Raw genomic sequence first — 21,761 nt, forward strand, 5'->3', positions numbered from 1 at the left:
AACTAAAAATCAAGTAATATTTGAAAGTAGAAAAAAACACATATATATATCGCCTGCAAAAACGTAAAGATTTATATATAATTTATATATATATACCTATATATTAGTAGTAGAAAATCACTTAACAAAAATTTTTTCCATTTAACACTGTGTTTCATCAACAAAGATTCATCAGAAATGCTTTGTTGATGAAACACAGTGTTAAATGGAAAAAATTTTTGTTAAGTGATTTTCTACTACTAATATAATTGCTCTGTTCTTTTAAGAACATTGAGCACTCTATTGTGTAGAATACTTTTTAAAGTTGTTTAAATATATATATACCTATATATATATATACCTATATATATATATATATATATATATATATATAGGTATGTGGATTGAAATTTTTAAATTATTCAAGTAATAGTTATATAACATTAGAAAGAGCTTCAATAGAATATTTTAATGGTGAAAAAATAATTAAAAATGAACAATTCTACAAAAAGTTATAAAGTAACAAGTTTTGATATTTTTTTAAATATTTATTCGTTGAAGAAACTGTGGTCAAAATTTAGTTTTTATATATGTAAGTTATTATAACTTCTTCAATTCTTATCTCAATACATAAAACTTGGTATCAAAAAGTAGGTGTAATGTTAGGCCAAAAATTTATGTCAGCTTCTTATCATTGGGTGTATCTTGGGGGATAGATAGGGTGCAGAACCACCGCCTTAACCGTAAAAATATCATTTTTTTTTTCATAAAAAAGTATTTTTTTACAATGTTTTTAATTTTTTCATACAATAATACTAATATACTCATTATACTTGCACTTTTTGGAAAGATAAAATTGTTGATTTAGGCATAAACGCAAAGGAGGGGTCATACTTTTTATATCTTTGAAATCTAAAACCGTTTAAAGTTTTTTTTATGTATTACTATATTTTATGAAACATAAATAATTCTTTTTTTCGAAAAAGAAGTTATTCACATTTAGCCAGGTGAAGGGCAATAAAAGATGCTTAAAAAAGTGTTTAAATATAATATGACATAAAAATTTAAAACAATTGTCATACTTTCATTGTTTTAATGATGTCTTTTAAAGTTCAGACAAAATAACTATAATTGAAAGTATTAATAAGTTTTAATAAGTTTTGTAATAATGATGTTGTAACTATGCTTTGGGGTGAAGTTTAAATTAGTTTTAACCTGTTAAAAGTTCGTAATTATGGCTTTATGAGTTTATTGTAATTAACTATAAACTATATAAAAAGGGTTTAATTTTTTATTTGCAGTTAATAGTAAAATTAATTTTTTATAAAGATAATAAGCTTACTATGACTACTTCAAAAACAAGACTTTCTGTGGAAACAAAGTCTATGGAAACTCATTTAGCCTGAAGTAAGGATCTTCTTCCATCAGAAGTTCCGACTTTAAGAGATATCTTGAGAAAAGGTCTCCTAATCCTTTCAAGAAGAATATGTTAACAGGTAATATATCAAGACACTCAAAATTTATCATGAAACAAAATATACATCGAAATAGCTTCTCACTCATGATATTAATTGTTTTTGTTGATAGAAGGAATATATCAGTGAGAGACCTCTCTCGGCTACTAGCCGACATTGTTCTTCAACAGTGGATGAAAGCAAATGCTCTTTTCAAACCTCCGGTGGTTGTTAAAAAGAAAACTTTGGTAGAGAAAATTGAATTATCCCAGAACACGATCAGAGATATAGCACATGGGAAAGCTACTAAGACACACAAGTCTTTTTAGGAATCAAAACTGGATCAGTTATTAGATTTCACATGTAGCAAGTGCAAAAGTGTATTATGTAATAAGTATTGTTTGAAAAATTATTCTTGTGACAATCAAGTACATAGGTTGAACTTTCTTAGCTTATTGCCCAAAAGGAAAAAAAAAGGATCTATTTTAAAGTACAAGATGGGTTTAAACGATACTAAAGAGACTGCCAGGCAGATTTTGCTAGAGGAAAAAAAAATGAAGAGGAAGTCTGGAGAAGAGAAGAAATTAGAAATTTAAAAAAAATAAACAGATAATGACAGTTCTGTTGAATGTTTTTTTAAGGATGATTCAGATTTCAATGAGGAAAAGTTTTCGAAAAATCCACTTCAAAACAATAATTGGAAAAAAAACTACATGTTAATCATTCGCACTCCAGAAGTTTCAACAAGGTATAATATTTCACCAACTGCAATGTCAGCTGTGGTTACATCCTTTCTTATAGACCTTTTTGAAGCTAAGTATTTGACACCTGATATGTCCTACTTAGCAGTTGATCCTATGAAAGAAAGAAGAGCAAAGGAAGCAATAATGGAAAGAGTAAGAAAAAAGAATAATCGATAAAGAACCAATTAAAGGTTTGTTTATTGATGGAAGAAAGGATTTAACTTTAGTGTTGGAACAGAACCCTCTAACAAATAAATTTCACATGAGGACTATAAAGGAAGAACATATAGCTGTGACCTGTGAGTCTAATGGAAGACACCTTATTCATTACACTTCTGCTAAACCATACCACCAAGCAAATCAGCCAAAGAAGCAGCATATGCTCTTTACATTTAGATGGTTCCAAGGGAAATCAATGAGTCCTTAGAAGTCATAGGAGGGGATTCTACAAACTCCATGACAGGTTCAGGAAAATTCGTTGGAGGAAATTATTCTGGTCCATTTGTATTTCTGGTCCATCTGCATTATTATGAATTACCATTGAGGCATATAATCGTTGAACTGGATGGCCCAACTAATTCAAAGGATAGTTTTACTGGCTCCATTGGTAAGGCTCTATCTAAAATTAACGACATAAAAAGACTTGAAATGTTTGAACCTATAGAACAGCTGGAACCTTTGATTGAATTTCCGGAAAAAGTTCTCAAAATAATGTGAACAGATGCAGCTCTCTGTTATAAGTTGGTACAATGTTTGTCCTCAGGCAAGATGGACATACATCTTTCTAAAGCAAAGTGTGGAAATATTTGTCACATCAGATGGCTTACCACAGCAGAAGCTATCATTTTCCTCTATATGAGTGATCACGTGTTTACTGGTGATGTTCTTCAAAAGTTTTTTTTAATCGTCAAATGGGTAGCTCAAGTATATTTCCACATGTGTATAAAATCAAAGTGAAACACAGTATTGGAGATGGTCCAGGTCACATAGTTACACTGTTGTGATTGCTGAAAAGACTAGATAATGAAGTTCAAAATAATTCCACACAATACATTCAAAATGGTGCATATTTTGCCCACTCGGAATCCCTGATTTTAACTCTTTTATTAAGCTCAGATGAAGAATCGAGAACATTTGCCATTAAAACAATTAAAGATATAAGGAAAACCTTGCAGTTTGGAAACACAGCTGTAAGGTCACGAAAAAAAGGCTTTGTTCAATACAGAAGCTTTATCTATCAAAGAGCTAATAGGTTGGGAAAAGAAAATAATATCGGAACCAGTGTTTACATGCCAAATCTCTACATATGATCTTAACATATATCTGGTTTGAAAAGAGAGACGGTTTTGTGAGAGCAAGAATGAAAAATAGAAAAACTTTACCCAAGCTTTATTCAAAAAAAGGTTTTAGTAGTCTTTTTTTAACAAAATTATAAACAAAAAAATAATTAAAGATAAAACATTTCAAACAACAAATTGACTCTTTAAAAAGTATATTATTCTCCATAGGATTGCGCTCTAGATAAGACAATTGTTGTATTTTGATTTGCTATTGGTGTTCATCTATTTAGAAAAGTTCGAATAAAAGCAACTAAAAATGTTAAATTTGAATAAATTAAAATTAATTTGCTTTTTTATGATTTTAAGCTAAAAAAAAAAGCAAAGAAATCTACCATATCTATCAAATCAAAACTATCAACTTTTTTCAAATGCCCTTTGCCCCGCTGAAATTTTTTTTCAAAAAAAAAAAAATTATTCACGTCTCATATATGGTAATATATAAAAAAATCTACACAGTTTCAGATTTTAAAAGTATGACCCACCCTTGATTTATGCCTAAAATCAACAATTTCACCAAAAAGTGCAATCCTGCATAGGTAAAAATTAATTTTTTTCAATATTTTTTCTCCCTAAGTTATTATTCACATATAGTGCACCATAAAAATGATCTGCCAAATTGAAAATCGAAAAATTTTGAAAGTATGATGTACCCTAATATATATGTATATATTTAAATTTTAGATAATTTTTTGTACTTTTTAGTTTTTTTTTAATTTCAAATTTAAATTTTTTTTACAATATGAATTTTTTTAGCTGAAAAAAATAAAAATAAAAAAAGCATAAACTTGTTATTTTTTCTGAAATGCCAATATCTAAAACTTACAAACGTTATGCACCATTATGTTCTTTTGGAGTCATAGGTAGTGGGAGGAGCAATGTTATTATTGTTAATCCATCACAAACAGCAAACTCAAATATTTATGGCGCTTCTGCTGTGTTGGAAAATGTTTGCATATGGGATATGCGAAAAGCTGAAATGGTAATATTTTTGATTTTAAAATTACTTTTGTTAATTTTGATGATAAACCAAATTTTTATTTTTTATGTTTATAATTTTAAAACTTTTCTAATATTTTTTGTAAAATTTAACATTAAAAAAGTTTTATTAAAAATTTTACACAATTTTACAATCTATTTTATAAGTTAATATAAATAACACAAGTTAATAAAAAATAGTAGTTTAAATTTTTTTTTAATCTGTTAATTAAATTAACTAGGTGATGATGCTAAAAGGAGTGAATGCAGAAGTAACAGCACTAGCAAAAGCTCCAGGAAATTCTTCTATGATTGCAGTAGGGTAAATAGTTTATCAAAATATTTAAATTATAAGTTATAGAATTTAAATAAAATTACAATGTAACTTGTATTATAAATTATTTAAAAAAAAAAAATATTATTTTAGTTACAGTGATGGCGCTATTAAAATGTGGAATTTGAAAACCAATATATCAGATATATCGTTCAGGTGTTTTTTATAATTGATTAGTAAATATAATTTGAATATATATATCTGTTACTACAAATTTATGTTAAGTACTAATATGATAAATACTAATATAATCTGCTGACCAGTGTAACATTCTGCTGACATTAATTTTTGAAAGGCTAACTTTAGCCCATATACTTATTCAGAAAAATAAAATTTAGATTCTAAAAAACAATTTTTTCTTTTTTTAACATATGTACATACTCTATAAGAATAATCTGGAAGTATAATCTGGTGTTGCAGAGGGGTCTAAATGCACAAATAGACAAAATAAATTTTTTTCAAGAAAGTCTATAAAAATTATTTATTCAGAAAGCCAGGTACATTTGTCAATAAATTAAAAAAAAAAAAAATAGTTTCTGGATACTTTCTAAATGATGGTATGCAATTTGGAAGTTGTGAATTTCCTAATTTTTTTTCATTAAAAGTGAGTAAATTAAAATGGTTATCATTTAAATTAATTTTAAAATTTACCATCATGAAAATTGCTAACTAGCTGATGTAAAAGTTGTTTTTAATTTGATATTGAATTGATATTTTTTAATGAGTTGATTAAAAATTTGCAAGTTTTTGAAATAAAAAATTTTTCTACTAGTTGTTACAAACCTACATAGCTTTGTTGTAAGTTTGCAAAAATCATATTAAATTTTGAGTTTTGTCAAAAGTGCTAACTTGCCTCTATTGTGCCGCAGATTTTAAAAATATTTAAGAGCGACAGAGGTAAGTTAGCACCTTTTTATTTATTTATTATTTATATTTATAATTTAAAAAAGGTAAACAGTAGTTATTTTTTCTCCTAAATATATTTGAATATTTTATTTTTGGTTAAAAATAAAAAACCCATTTTATTTTTATTTATTTTGTTTGTTATAATGTTTGCATTAAGTTTTAAATATTATTAATATATTTATTGTAAATATGTTAAATTTATTTTATTACATCAGGCATATGTATATATATATATATATATATATATATATATTTTTTTTTTTGTTATTCACCTCCTCAAGGCCTAGAAGGCCACTACAGATGAGGAGGCTACTTAATAGTGATTATAACCCTCTCTCAACTCTATAACTCCGAAACACGAACCTTGACGAACAAGGCCGCTGCGCAGAGAAGCAAGTTGAGTGCGGTACTACCAGGGATGTGGTGGGGATCGAACTCGGAACCTCTCGTTTTTAAAGCGAGCACTTTACCACTACACCACTACCGCATATTACATATATATATATATATATATATATATATATATATATATATATATATATATATATATATATATATATATATATATATATATATACCATTCCGCAAGAGTAATGGTTGTGACATTTTATAACTTTAAGCTAATAAAAATAAATCAAAGATTGAAATGACTTAAAACTTTCTAGAAATATGAAATACTATCATATAATTTAGTATGGAATTGTAACAGCATTAAAGTCTTGGACTTTTTTCAAAAATTGATTCTACATAGCATGGCAGTCATAAGGTTTTCTTTTTTTTCCACTTCTGAATAAAATAACTTTGTCAGGCTTAATGCAGCAAATTATGTTAAAAAATACACTTGATAACATCAAAGTTCTCAATTATGGTTTTTTTTTTATACTGGGTTTGTTTAATTTGGAGGATCAACCAAAGGATGGATTTTATTTATACTTTGTTACGTTACTAAATTTTTAATAGTTTTAATGCCCTTAATGCTTCCTGTTCTCAACATAGTTAAAAAAAATATTTTCAGATTTGATTTTTGTTTGATTTCTTTTATTGGAGTTAATAATAAATCGCTTGATTTTTTTGCTTGTTTTCTTTTCTTTGTGTTAATAACTGTTTCCTGATAACTTCTCTTTCTTTCTTTTTCCATCAACACTTTTCTGTTTCTTGTTCTATAAGTTTTCAATCTCGCAGCATCTGATTTAGGCATTTAAAATACAATTTATTAAAAAAAACACCAAATGCTATAAATAAAAAACCACAAAATCAAATGAACAAAAATGTTTAATTTTAAAAATATTGCTTTTTAGCTGAAAGTTTTTATTTCTCATCAAATAATAATTTCTTTACATCAATTATTTGAAATAAATGACTTATATTTTAATAAAGAAATAAGAAATACTTTATAATGAGTAAACAAGCTGCAGATGAAACAATAAGCGAAATTAATTGTTAACTTGGTTTCAATAATAAAATTGTCAGCGAAAAGTATTATAAAGTTAATTAGATTGTCTCTTATATCAGCAAAATATAAATTCTCACAATAAAAATATCTTATCAAACAAATTTTTTTATACCCACCTAATAGAAAATGTTTAAGCAAGAACTATCTGCAATGCAGGTACTAGTCTGTGTGTATGTATAATATTATGTTACATATATATGTTTTTAGTGGGCATAAATCAGCTGTTACATGTTTATCTTTTGATATCACTGGCACAAAACTTGTCTCAGGGTCAAATGTAAGTATAAATCAAATGCTTTTTATATAACTTTAGTTTTTATATTTTTTCATATTTTTATTACATATATTTTTTTGTTCATTTTATTTTTTCCTTAATAGACAGCAAAAAAATAATGATTATAATAATGATATTATAAACAGTTTGTAAGAGTACTAGCATAATAAGTGAGTAATAATATTTATAATATATATTAAATATATATTATATATAGTAGATAGTTATTGTTATATATTTGTTGTACATTAAATAATTATATATATTTAGTGGTTATTATTAATATATAACAATTATTAAATATCAATAATTATTATATATCAAATAAATATTCTATTAGTTGAATTAATTTGGTAAAAAACAAAATAATAAAAAACAATATTTGATGAAATTATTTTCTAAAGACAAATGTTTTTTTTAAAGGATACTGATGTAATTGTTTGGGATATTGTTGGTGAGACAGGTCTTTATAGGTAAATTTTTGTTTTGTTTTTGTGAAAGCTTTTTAATCAAAAATCAGAGACCCATTAAAGTTGTATTTGATAAGGTAAAGCATTTGTAGGAGGAAAGGTAAATAAGTATTAACAAAGTAATCACTGTTGCATTATTATGTTGTCACTGTTATCAAGTAGCCAATACTGTTATGTTGTCAAGTAGCCAATACTGTACCATAGATAAGTTGAGTCTCATTTCTAAAGTAAAAATAGGAATTATCTTTTTTGATAATTATAATGAAAAAATAATTTTATTTTATTATACTTTAAGTATAGTTTGGTATCATTGCAATCTTTATTCTCAAATGTTTGAAATATATAATTAAAGGGTGCAAAGTTTGGAATATATTTCAATTAAAATAACAATGATATAAATAAAAAACCAAATAGTTTTTAAAAATTTGAAATTTAATAGTGTGCTTGTTTGTTGTAGTAATAATACTGTCACATTAATAATCTAAATTCTTTATAAAATTTTAGGTTAAAAGGTCACAAAGGAATGGTGACAAGTTGTCAATTTATGACAACACAAAATGTTCTTATAACAAGGTAACTATTTTTTGGAATAATTTGTTCTTTATTATAAGTTAATGTAAAAATTATATTTATAAATCTTATCTTGAATAAAATCTCTAAGCTGCTCTTGCAGCCAACCTTTAACCATTGTCACATTGTCGTAATGTTGCTTCTCTTTCTCTTTTTAATAAATACTATAATTGGCGCTGTTCTAAAGAGCTAGCGGCTTATGTACCATCTACTACCATCTTTATTTATGCGTCTTCTGTACCATCTACTACCATCTTGTTTATTTACAAGAATGACATCATTAATAGATTTGGCTGCCTTAATTTGTGCCTAAAATTTTTAATTTTTATTGCATATCACATTCCTTGGAAATCCAAGTTTAATATTAAATTCGAACTTAAATATGTCATGGTAAAGCCAGTATTTTGTAATCATTAGGTGTAAGATCTGGATCTCCCTTTAAAATTAGAGACGCATTTCTGCCACAGTCAGTGATGAATCGCGATATTTTTTATGTTTGTTTTTTGATTGGCTGTAGTGGCTTTCATGTGCTGGAAACAGTCTATTGTGATCACAAACACGATTTCTAATTTTTTTAATTAATTTTTTTGTGGTTTTGATGTTTACCCCGGCCATCTTCAATGGGAGCAGTAAAGTTAAGAATTTTTCCTAGATTTTTTTACCCTGTGCATAGCAAGAAATGCTGTCTCAAAACAGTTTGGTCTATTGAAGTGACTGAATAGAAGAAACTGATTAGTTCTTTGCAAATTTCTTTTCTAGACCTTCGACAAATACTATTGACGGGGGTTTAATTTATGTAACCCTGCAGATATGCATTTTATATATCTACAGAGTTGATAAGAGCAGAAAATGCAGAAAAAAGCTGTTCTTTCTCAATATCTGTGAATTTAGTAAAACATCTACAACGACATTCAATTATGGCAGGCTTCCTTGATGACTTCAGCTTTTTACCATAAGATGTGTGAGCTTCTATTAAAATAAAAAAACCTGAATAAGTTATCCATGTTTGGTAATTTTATTTATTGCATATTATTAATTTATTGTCAGTAGAGACTTTTTAAGATTGCCGCCCCATGCGAAACCCTCAGTTGATGCAGCGGAACTCCCTTGCAGCAGCAGACTATAAGTCAGTTGATATATTTACTAAAGCCAATAAATATTCTAAAATCCTCTACATCAACTATATTTATATATATATATATATATATATATATATATATATATATATATATATATATATATATAAATATATATATAAATATAAATCCGTCTTTTTTTCAAAGTTATGAGCTAGTTTTAAAAGCTGCTTGGTGGCAAAGCTAAAATAAGAAGTTCTTGACCAAAATTGAGAACATAAGTACTATTTGTCCATAAAATTGTATCATTCTTATTTTTGGCTTATTTAAAGGGGGGCATAGGTCATTTTTAAATGTTGTAATTTATCCTGTACACCAGGTTTAACCATATTTAAATATTTTTAACTAGTGTGTGCTTTATCCAATCAATCCAAAACATTTTATATAAATAATTGACTTAAAAATTTTATTTTTAATAAGACTTGTCAATTAAATCTAAGATTGTTTTAAACAATTAATTTTTAGTTCCAAAGATATGCTTGTCAAGTTTTGGGATTTAGATACTCAACATTGCTTTCTTACCCTTGTTGGACACAAAAGTGAAGTATGAACTTTTTTTACTGTAGTTATATTAACAGTAGTTTAAAAAAGTAAACAATAAATAAACAGTATTAAAGTAAACAAAAATAATCATTCATAATGTTATTATTTATTATTTTATATTATTTATTTTATATGTTTAATGTAGTTTAATGGTTTGAAGGTTCATTTAAACAAACAATAAAATATTAAGTAATAGCAGTGTAACCTTGGGTTTTGTCCAGTTGTCTCAGGCAACAAAAACATTGCTAACATCTATCTTTAGTAGACTTTATTGCTAATTAATAAACCATAAAAATGAAGGTTTTTACAGATTATTTAAAAACATGGCTTTATTAGTAAATTCTAGATAGTAACTAATAATTGAATAGTGGCTGGCTAGGGTTGCTATTTTATTATAAATTTAAGTTCTTGTTTCAGGGATAAGGATAAATTGTCTCTTATGCCTGGACAACCATAATGTTACACCTCTGAGATATATAATTTGATATAAATATAATAATAAAAAGTAGAATTAGTTAATAATAGTCTTTTTATAAGCAAACTAGTAAGTCACGTATAAACCCATGATTCATATAATGTAAGTTACATGAGTTATGGATACATGAATATATATATATATATATATATATATATATATATATATATATATATATATATATATATATATATATATATATATTCACATTCATGTACCCATAACTCATGTAATTTACATTATATGAATCATGGGTTATTTTTTTCTAAATTAAAGGTAAACAAATGTAAAAGTGAAAGCAGTAAGACTTTACAAGTTTGGAAATTAATGACAGGTTGACAAAATTATTTACAAATAACATTAAATAAAAATAAAAAACACTAAAATCAACTTTTGAATAATAGTTTAATAAACTTTTTATTTATATGAATAAATAATAAAAACTTTTTTCTTCTTTAAAGAAATGTTAAAAAGGTTTCTTTTCTTTTTTTTTAATTTTTCAATAATTAGTTTTTTTAGTTTTATATAATTTATTGATTTATTCTCCCTGTAACAATTTCTTGTTTGCAATATTATAAATTGTTATGCCCTAACATACAATATTTCTATGTTAGGGTATAGCAATTTGCTTTACATTACTATTGGTAATTATTGGTTTTACCATACTATTGTTAATATTAATAATTTGATTTGGAAAGTAACCTACTTTAATGCAAAGAAATTTTATTAAATTTATTCTCACATGACTAAATAAGAACTTTTAGAATATGTGTAGCTGATAAAAATTTTATAAAATAAATGCTGTTAATTACACTTTTGTATGGTTAAACAATACAAAACAATTTTTTAAAAACAATTTTAAAAGATAATTATTTTATCAATCAAATAAAGATAATAACCATTTAATAACATTAAAACACAAAACTAATTTATACAATAGACATGCTTAAAATATCGAAAAGATTTTATTCATTTTTTATTGTGTATTTTGCAAAAATTAGAAAATAAAATAACTAAGCAAATTGTTTAGTACTAAAACTGCAAAGTTAATTTTTGTTGGTATACATTTATTTTTTTAATCAAAAAAATTTAGTCCAAACATTTTTTGTTAATTGTTCTCTTTAATATGAACACAAAATGTCTTTGCACTTTGAGATCCTTTTAAAGGTATGGCCACCATGCTTGTATTAAAAATTCATTATGTTTAATTTTAGTTATTCTTTTAGTATATATAAAAAACACTCACAATATATAAATATAAATACAAATGTCAGCAAATAAATTGCTCATCTCAAAAAATATTTGGCTCAAAGGGTTTACCACAAAACATAGAAACAAGGTCAGCAGATACAGCTTTAGCACCTAAAATACATATAATTTAAAAAGCTGCTACCAAATACAGCTTTAGTACCTAAAATACATATAATTTAAAAAGCTGCTACCAAATACAGCTTTAGTACCTAAAATACATATAATTTAAAAAGCTGCTACCAAATACAGCTTCAGCACCTAAAGTACATATAATTTAAAAAGCTGCTACCAAATGCAGCTTTAGCACCTAAAATACATAATAATTTAAGAACTGGTTTAAATAGGTATAACAAGCATTTTTTAATTGTTGGCCTGTTGGTTAACAATAAAAAATTTGTCATTTCTAATTGTTATTTTTCTGACTTTGTTTTGTTTTATAATGTATTATTTTTGAATCCAGGTTTGGCAAACTTGTCTATTAAATGATGAAACTCGACTTATAACAGGTTGTGGCGATTCAGAATTAAGAGTTTACAAACTTATATCTGAAGAAAATAAAGAGGTTTTTATTTCTTGCTATTGTTGATCATGAAACTGTAAAAATATATAATTTTTATTTTTATTTTTTTTTCCAGTTACTTTAATCATTCATGTTATTCGTCACATTTATAGTTATTGTTAATTTTAAATTTTACTTCACTATAATGGTATTTGCTGAAACAATATTTCATTTGTAGGTACCTCTGAGTTGTGAATTGATTGGTTCGATTATTCACCAAGGAAAAGGAAGAATAACCACTTTAAAAACAGATGCTTCTCGAAGGTTTTTAGTGTGTCATGTAAGTTTTTATTAAATTAAAACTTCTATAAACCAACATAAATGTATTCAAAAATTAACAAATAAGTTATGCAATAATTGGCTTTAACTTATTTACTGTTTAATATAATAATATCTTGCTGTTAAATGTAATAAATTATATATATATTTATATTTATATAGTTTATATTACTGTTAAATATGAATTATATATATTTAGTTATATTACTGTTAAATGTAATAAATAACATATATTTAGTTAATAAATATAATATATTAGCAATTACTAATGTTCATACACTTTGCTCTGTTACTAGATTCTTTCAATTTAGATTTTAAATCTCTTTCTATAATATATCAAGACCAATAAATGTTTTATTGGTCTTGATCCTAGAAACATTTTTTTTTTTTTTTGGTTTTTAGAGAATATTATATTTAAAAAGTTGAATAACATTTTGTATGTTTAAAGACTCATTTTAGCCTAAGAAAAAAAAAATAGTTTTTGAATAATTAGTTGTCAACTTTTTAAACAGAAAGAACACAGTACAAGGTACACAGTGAAGTAACTCATTTTGGAGTTAATATATAGTTTAAACACTAGGAGAGTTTGAGAGAAAATGTGTAATCCATAAGAGTGAAAGAGGCATAAACATAAAATTTAAAAAAAATAAAATTAAGTGTTAAGTAGATACAATTTCTTCGATTTTTTTGTATTGTAGCGTGTTTTAATTAAATTTAAAGAATTACTCAGTAACCATTATTTAAAAAATCACTGGCTGGGATTTACCAATGAAACAGAATTATCATCTGTTGGCGTTGCAGCGTTTAGATGTGATGAGAAAAACACCATGAAAATTGGTTAATGGAACTGGCTATAGGAGGAATTTTAGCTGAAAAAATTATTTGAGTGATTAATATACAGAGCGTAGAGGAAGGATTAGAATACCATTTACTTTCCTCAATTTTAAAACCAGCCGTTTAGAGTTTTATTTTTTTCTCTGTTAATTTAACAGAGAGATGTGAATACGGCTGCTGCATGGTGTTCATGGTGCAGAGTATAAAAAATAGTTCATGGTAGCAATAATCAATAGTTATAGTAGCTACCAGTGGTGGATCTAGGGTATATCTAGTACGTCTGCAGTGGTGGATCTAGGGTACATCTAGTACGTCTGCAGGCGTACCCAAAAATAAAATTGAGGTTAAAGTAATAATAAGTAAATAATATTTAATTAAAAGGATCAATGGGCGTCCCTAATATTATTTTATTGAACAATAAAAAGCATAAATTTTTATTTGTTTTGATAAAAAATCAAGATATTAATTTCTTTACTAATAACAATTTTTGGATGTCCCCAAAGTAGTACACCCTACGATAATCTGTAGGTGGAATAAGTTTTAATGATTAATACATGACAAAAAAAAACCAAAGGGCGTTCCAAACATATTTTTTTATTATTTATCTTTTTATCTAGTTTCATTTTCAACATTTAATTTGTAAGTATTTGATTTTATTTATAAAAAAACACTGTCAGACGTCCCTTAATACTTACACCTGGAAATATATAAGGTTTATTATGATATTTAAAGTGTTGCTTAATGTTAGATGTTAAAAGTGTTACTCAAAAATGTCACTTGATCATAAAGTTGAAAACATCATGCTACAAAATGACGAAACAAAATTAATCTCTTTGAAAGGTTTATTACAGAAAAATATAATTTCTTGTAAAGATATGTCTTGTCAACTCTTGTAAAGTATTTAGTTTTTTTAAAAAAAGTCAAGTGTTTGCAATATTTCCGTGTTAAAGCTGGTGATAAAATTCTTCAAGATCAACTTATTATCAAAAAAAAAAAAAATGCTTCTTACATATCTAAGACACCACATCATCAGGTAATAAAGTGTTTTGGAGAAGTTATTACTGACACTATAATAAAAAAAAAATTAATTTCGAACATTTTTCTATTTTTGCTTATGAAGCCTCTAACAGTTAAAGTAAAGAACAATTATTATTAATTATATGGTTTGTTGATTCAAAGTTCAATAAGAGAATTTATCAATTTTTTAGATTGCACAAATAGTGTTATTAGTAAAGGATCTTTTTATATTTATAGCGGGCATTGATATGATGGTGCTGGAGCAATCAATGGTCACACTAAAGGTTTGTCCTCTAGTAATTTAAATCTGAGTGAAAAAGCTACATATGCTCATTGCAACAGTCATAGACTTAGTTTAGCTATTTGTGCCTCATACAAAGTGCAATATGTCAACTATTTTTGGCACAAATTAATAAAGTGTCAAACTTTTACCTACCAGGCAACAAATGTTAGAGGAGCATATTGAAAGTATTGTTCCGTTGGCTGTTAACAAAAAAAATTTAAACCTTTTGCAGATCGCCTGCAAATTGGGTGGAAAAAGTTTACTTTTATTTTGGATACTTTTCAAGGACTTGGTTCCTACAAAAAATTTTCAGATTTCAGAAGTTCAATTTTTTTGTGACACAATTAGGACTCCATCATCTTTTAGTGACATTTATGGAACAGATTTACTGAATTTCTCATGCTTTACGTTGTGAGCTTCATTTATGCAAAGCCTTTTGGTTAAATTTAAAAAAAGATGATGTCCATTTTAATAATACTGAGTTGTTAAAAGTGATAAATTCTTCTGCTTGTGAAAACATTAAAAATTTACTTGCTACCTTTCCATTAACTTCATGTGAATGTGAGTGCACATTTTATTCACTTTGGCGCCTGAAAAAATTATATGTGAAGCAACATGGTACAGGATCACCACCCAAATGGTTTATCTTTGATAAATGTTTGTACAGAGTTATTAATAGATAAATAGTCATTGATAAGTTTGCTACTTGTATTCATAAATAAATTGTTTCAGCATTTAAACTAAGTTAAAATAAATATAAAATATGAAAAAAAATAACTTTTTAAATTTGATATATAGAAAATAAAAAGCATACAAAAAAAAGTCAAATTTTTTTTGTAACTAATAACAAAAGCCCGTCATTTTTGTTGCCATGCATCCTTATAAAACCTTATTTGGCATAAAGCAACTATTAGAATCCATTGTATTTTTAATTTGAGTTCAGATATATTGCTGTTTGCAATATATCTGAACTCAAATATATATATATGTTGCAAATAAAACCAATTCAAAAAAAAAACCAATTCAAAAAAAAAAAAATTTTTTTTTTTTTTTGAATTGGTTTTTTTTAGATTTCATGTATTTATCAGCTAAATCATCTAAATTTTTTAGTTTTTTCTTTTCTGCTGCTTTTTTCGTTAACCCCCACACATTTTCAATGGGGTTTAGATCCAGTGAATTAGCGGGCCAAAAAGAAACTTTCCATTTATGTTCTGTAAACCACTCAGAAACTTATAAGCAATGATGTTTTACCTTTGGAACTAATCTCCCCCCAAGCCATGAGACTCTGTTTGAATTTTGGTTTACCAATTTTCAGTTGTTTCTTTGCCCATCAACCTTCTCGAGTTCGAAATAACTCAAAACGACTCTCTTCACAAAGTACCCATTGATTCCATCTTGTCCTTAGGTGTTCTTCACACCATTTTAACCTATTTCCTTGTTAAACAGCAGTCAATAGGGGTTGATTTTTGGGAATGAAACTTAAGTACCCACTTCGGTTAAGATAACAAGCAATGGTTCTGGGAGCAACCTTGGGACTACCTTTTTTGATTAATTCAATTTGAATATCTTGGGCGGATCGTGTGTCATCTTTTTGAGCTAATTAAATCAATCGTTGTTGGTCCTTTAAATTAAGTTTTCTTGGTCTACCACTTCCTTTCTTTCTCTCCAAGATCATTCCTTCCCTTATTTTCTTTAAATATCCTGCAACTGTTGCCTTAGGTATCCCAGTAAATTTCATCAAAGACTTTAGGTCTTTATGACCCGCTTTAAAAAGACAGTCAACACTGATAACTTTATTTCTAAAATAAATATTTTTAGGTAAATCAGAAATAATAATGAACACATAGATTTTTTGATGAATATATATGCACCTGATAAATCAAAAAATGGGTTTCATGAAATACAAAAAAAGTCATTGTATGACTTGCCAAAAATTGTATAAACTCAAACAAAAGTTTTGCATACGCGGTCTCATTTTTTTTATCCAGAAGATATATATATATTTGTGTGTGTGTTTTTGTGTGTGTGTGTGTGTGTGTGTGTGTGTGTGTGTGTGTGTGTGTGTGTGTGTGTGTGTGTGTGTGTGCATATATATATATATACGCGCGTGTGTATATATATATATGTGTGTGTGTGTGTGTATATATATATATATATATATATATATATATATATATATATATATATATATATATATATATATATATATATATATATATGTATATGTGTACTCTTTAAGAGTGGATGGGGAGGGACTGAAAAAGTCAACCAATTAGCCCATATTACACAATATATATATATATATATATATATATATATATATATATGTGTATATATATATATATATATATATATATATATATATATATATATATATATATATATATATATATATATATATATATATATATATATTGTGTAATATGGGCTAATTGGTTGATTTTTGCAGTCCCTCCCCATCCACTGTTAAAGGAGGGGGGAGGGTAAGGGGGTTAGAAGCTGTTTAAAAAAATCAAATATACCCAAATCATTTCCTGGCTACTATAATAATCAAAAATTATATTTTATTATTTTGTTCTTAATATAAATTAAAAGTCTGAAAAAAATGTTTGTACTTGTGTTTTTAGGGCATTGACTCATCTTTAGAGTTGTTCAAAGTTTATTCAGAGAGTGAAGCTCAAGCTTCATTTGAAAAAAGAATTAAAAAAGCTCAAAAGAAACAAAGGTATTTTAGTTTTATCAAAATAAATTTGCACTAAGTTTGACTTCTAAGTTTAACATGCACTAAAATCAATTACTGTATTGTTACTGAAGTAAGGGTAGGTGGCACTTCAATGAAGTAAAGGTAGGTGGCACTTCAATGAAGTAAAGGTAGGTGGCACTTCAATGAAGTAAAGGTAGGTGACACTTCAATGAAGTAAGGGTAGGTGGCACTTCAATGAAGTAAGTGTTGGTGGTACTTCAATGATAAATCAATAATATAATAATAATCACCATAATACCATAAAATATTAGCTAAAAAAAGCTAGTATATAATACTAGGGTATATAATACATATATTAGATGATTCTGTATATATTTTCTATTTATATACAGGTATATTATATCCATATGAGTATGAATATAAACATTTTGAAATAATTTAAATCTGTTTATTCAAATCTTTTCCTCTACAATTTTTCTTTAACTTTAACACACACACACACATACACACACACCCACACACACACGCACATACACACACACACACTGCATAATAAAAGTTAAAAGAATTCTATTCGACTAACTCTTTATTTATTGTTTTTATTCATAAAAATAATAACATTAACAAATTAAAACACTTTTTAAAAGATCAAAAATACAAACTGTTACCATATGATAGCTATACTAGGTTAATCTATTTTGAACTTTTTGTTGAACTGCTTTACATCGGTTTACCATCGATGAGATTTGATCTATAATATTTGAAAACCAAAAGTTGAGAATTTAGGATCATTTTTCATATCCCCATAAGGCTTTGGAAAGTTGAGTATAAGGTTGTGCAAGTATTAATCTTGCAAGTTTAAGACTATTTGTACATATCCAAGTATTTAATAAAATATTGATAAATTTGCAGTTAATCACATTATTGAAATGTTGTTCTTAGGTTTTTAGAAAATTTATTCTGATTGATTTCTTTGAGTAATATGCTCCTTTGATGCTTTGCTGTTTTGATGATTTTCAACAGCTTGGAAAAGATGCTCTCTCAACAAGTTAGTAACATTTGTCTTTGATATCTCCTTAAAGCACAAATAAAGTTGCATATCAATTTTTTTGCATCGTTGATTACTTTGTTCTAATACTCCGATGTTTACCCACTCATGAGGTCTATTTAATTTCAACAGAAATTAAATAGACCTGCATTTTCTATACAAAAAAATGCTATTTTATTAAGTATTTAGATATCTTGAGCCAGATAGAATAAATTGTGCAAAAAATCTTTAAAATTGAGCTAGAAGCATTAAGGCGACTGAAAATAGTTGATTTAACACAATGTTGCCTTTTTTTTTTTTTTAGCACCTTTTGTTGCCATTGTGTAGGTTTTCAAAAAAAATTTCAGAAAGTCAAAAAAAATTTTTAGTAAATATTGCTCTGTTTTTTCTTTGTTTTTTCCGTAGTTGTATTGTCAAAAAATCTAATCATGAGTTCCTTTGCCCTTTTCATGTTACAACATAACATTCCTGATTATATCTAAATATACATTTTGATCCACTATGCTTTCAGTGAAAGATCCACAAACCATTTTATTGTCACTGCTATGTTCAAATGTTGGCATTTAATATTTAAGAGGCAAATTCTTTACCTTTTAGTTATCTTACATACCTGATATCATTGCTGCTGAACATGCAAAAATTTGATTTGTTGCTGAATAAAACTTTTGATAATTTTGATCTTTAGCAAAATTCATTTAAGCTTTTTGATTTTTTAACAATATTAATTGTTTCTTGGCAGGACGACAATCAAATAAATTATGCTGATGCTGGCAAACTTTTGTAGTATCAAATATATACATATATATATATATATATATATATATATATATATATATATATATATATATATATATATATATATATATATATCTGTGTGTGTATACATATCTGTGGCTATTAGTCAAATTATGATAAGTGCAATATATGTATGTATATATATATATATTTATATTTATATATATATATATATATATATTTATATTTATATATATATATATATATATATATATATATATATATATATAAATATATATATATATATATATATATATAAATATATATATATATATATATATATATATATATATATATATATATATATATATATATATATATATATATATATATATATATATATATATATATATATATATATATATATTGGGGAGTTATTCAACACACAAAATAAATAGCCCTTAAAATTTTTTATAACATATATTATTCAAAGTTTATAATTCACTAAATAGTTTGTTATGTTTTTAGTTATTTTGTTTGTTAATATTTCAAAACATGTTTTAATAAAAACAAAATTATGATTTATCTTAGAAAAAAAGGAGATGAACAAAAACACGTAATTATAATATATTTTATTGTATTATTTATATTTATTATATGTATCTGGAAAATTTTGATATTAATTATTTAAAATCATTAAAGCATTAATAATAAATACTTTTTAATGCTTTATAGGAAGAATTGTCTATAGAAAGAGAAATAACAGACGAAATAAAAAAGCTTCATTTTTTTCAGTTAAAACAAAAGATAAAGTAAGTAATTTTTTATTTATAATGAAACTAAAGGTTCTAAGAATAATTTTTTTAATGATACTACTAATAATAAAAATGTTTTATGAATATTGTTTTATGAACAAAAAGCAGTATTATTTAGAGCAATAGAGTAATTTTAGATTTTATAAATATTTCTTTTAAACACTTGGCTTTATTAAACTTAAACCATACACATATTTTATTCATAAATTAAATATTCAAAAATGTGTTTTAATATTTTAAATATTTAGCAATGCAGCAGGTTACCTACCAGCCTTTACTAGTTAAATGAATAATGAAATCAACAAAAATTTATTTGAATAAAGTTTTATTATTGTTGTAAAAGTTGTAACTTAAATTGTAAAACTTAATTTACAATAAACATTATATCTGCTTATATTTGATTTACCTGGTCAAAACTCTTAAAATGTGATGTTTTACAACCACTTAACTGCATTTTTTATACAAGTTTGAATAAAATATCATATAGGAAAATCTTTTTAATCTAAATCGACAAATTGAAAAATGTTAACTTTTATTTAGCAAGTATAAACTTTATAATAGTTATAATATATATAATAGATATAATATAATAGTTTAAATATAGTTTTATAATTATATATTTTATATTTTATAATAATAGTTTTATAATTATATTATAGTATATAATAGTTTAAAGAGCAATAATAAGTAAAAGTTAGCAATTTTTCACTGATTAAATAAAGAGTTACATTTATAACAGTTGTTAGTTTGAATAACTTACCTGATACCTGACTCAAATTAGTTACTAAAAAGTTACATCTGGATGGACTTATGTCACATACTTAGCCCTCGGTAAAGTCGGCATTCTGCAATGCTGACCTAACTGCTGACCTAAAAGTGTTTGAGGTTGGCAAAAAATCGCCAACCTTGTTTCTATGTTTTATGGTAACCTTTTGTGTAAAAATTACTTTGCCAACCTGATGCTGACTTCTAATAGTTTGAGGTCGGCAATTTATTGCTGACCTCATTTTTTCTAATTCCAAGGGTTGCATACTACTGTTGAGCTTTTTCAGTCTCTATCAGTCTCTAAGGATAGACAAAAAAAAAGAAATATAATAAAATGCAGGAATAAGTAAGTTACAAAGAAAAAAAAATGTCAACATTATTAGTAAGTTCTTCAATTGAAAATTAGCAGTGGGATGTTGCAGTAGAAGTAAAAATAACAGGAAACAACAAACATCTGATTGAGACTTGTTTTCTTTTCTGTTCCACACAATCCTTACACTTCTACATGATGCTTGCTGTACCACATAATCCTTACTGTCTCACACAATTCGTTCTCTTCTGCACAATCCTTACTGTCCCACGGAATCCTTTCTGTCTCCTGTAACCTAACATAATCTAAACAATCCTGCATAATTTTATTCATTAAAATTAATTGCTTTTATTCATTGCATTTTTTGTAACTTTTGATGTAGCCCAATAATTTTATATTATTTTCATTATTTTCATCATTTCATTTTTATTTATTTTTTTATTTTAGAACTTGTGACATAACAGTTGATGATTCTGGAGAAATAAAAGTACTATCAAGTTTTAAATAAT

At 25.8% G+C, this 21,761-nt stretch overlaps 1 protein-coding gene across 1 annotated transcript in view; it reads left to right on the forward strand.

Annotated features, from left to right (window-relative positions):
• Positions 1 to 1,279: 1,279 nt before the first annotated feature.
• The window catches only part of LOC100200695 (WD repeat-containing protein 3), a 66,137-nt gene continuing 45,655 nt past the window's right edge, over positions 1,280 to 21,761 (forward strand). The window contains exons 1-13 of the mRNA XM_065792583.1: positions 1,280 to 4,495; positions 4,734 to 4,813; positions 4,919 to 4,981; positions 7,392 to 7,461; positions 7,882 to 7,931; positions 8,433 to 8,501; positions 10,100 to 10,178; positions 12,364 to 12,465; positions 12,641 to 12,742; positions 17,503 to 17,600; positions 19,954 to 19,978; positions 20,098 to 20,174; positions 21,700 to 21,739. Of these exons, the coding sequence (XP_065648655.1) occupies positions 4,319 to 4,495; positions 4,734 to 4,813; positions 4,919 to 4,981; positions 7,392 to 7,461; positions 7,882 to 7,931; positions 8,433 to 8,501; positions 10,100 to 10,178; positions 12,364 to 12,465; positions 12,641 to 12,742; positions 17,503 to 17,600; positions 19,954 to 19,978; positions 20,098 to 20,174; positions 21,700 to 21,739 (1,032 nt within the window). The 5' untranslated portion in view covers positions 1,280 to 4,318. The remainder of the gene's footprint in view (positions 4,496 to 4,733; positions 4,814 to 4,918; positions 4,982 to 7,391; positions 7,462 to 7,881; positions 7,932 to 8,432; positions 8,502 to 10,099; positions 10,179 to 12,363; positions 12,466 to 12,640; positions 12,743 to 17,502; positions 17,601 to 19,953; positions 19,979 to 20,097; positions 20,175 to 21,699; positions 21,740 to 21,761) is intronic.

Source organism: Hydra vulgaris, chromosome 03 (genome assembly GCF_038396675.1).
Source record: "Hydra vulgaris chromosome 03, alternate assembly HydraT2T_AEP".
In the NCBI taxonomy this organism is placed as follows: domain Eukaryota; kingdom Metazoa; phylum Cnidaria; class Hydrozoa; order Anthoathecata; family Hydridae; genus Hydra; species Hydra vulgaris.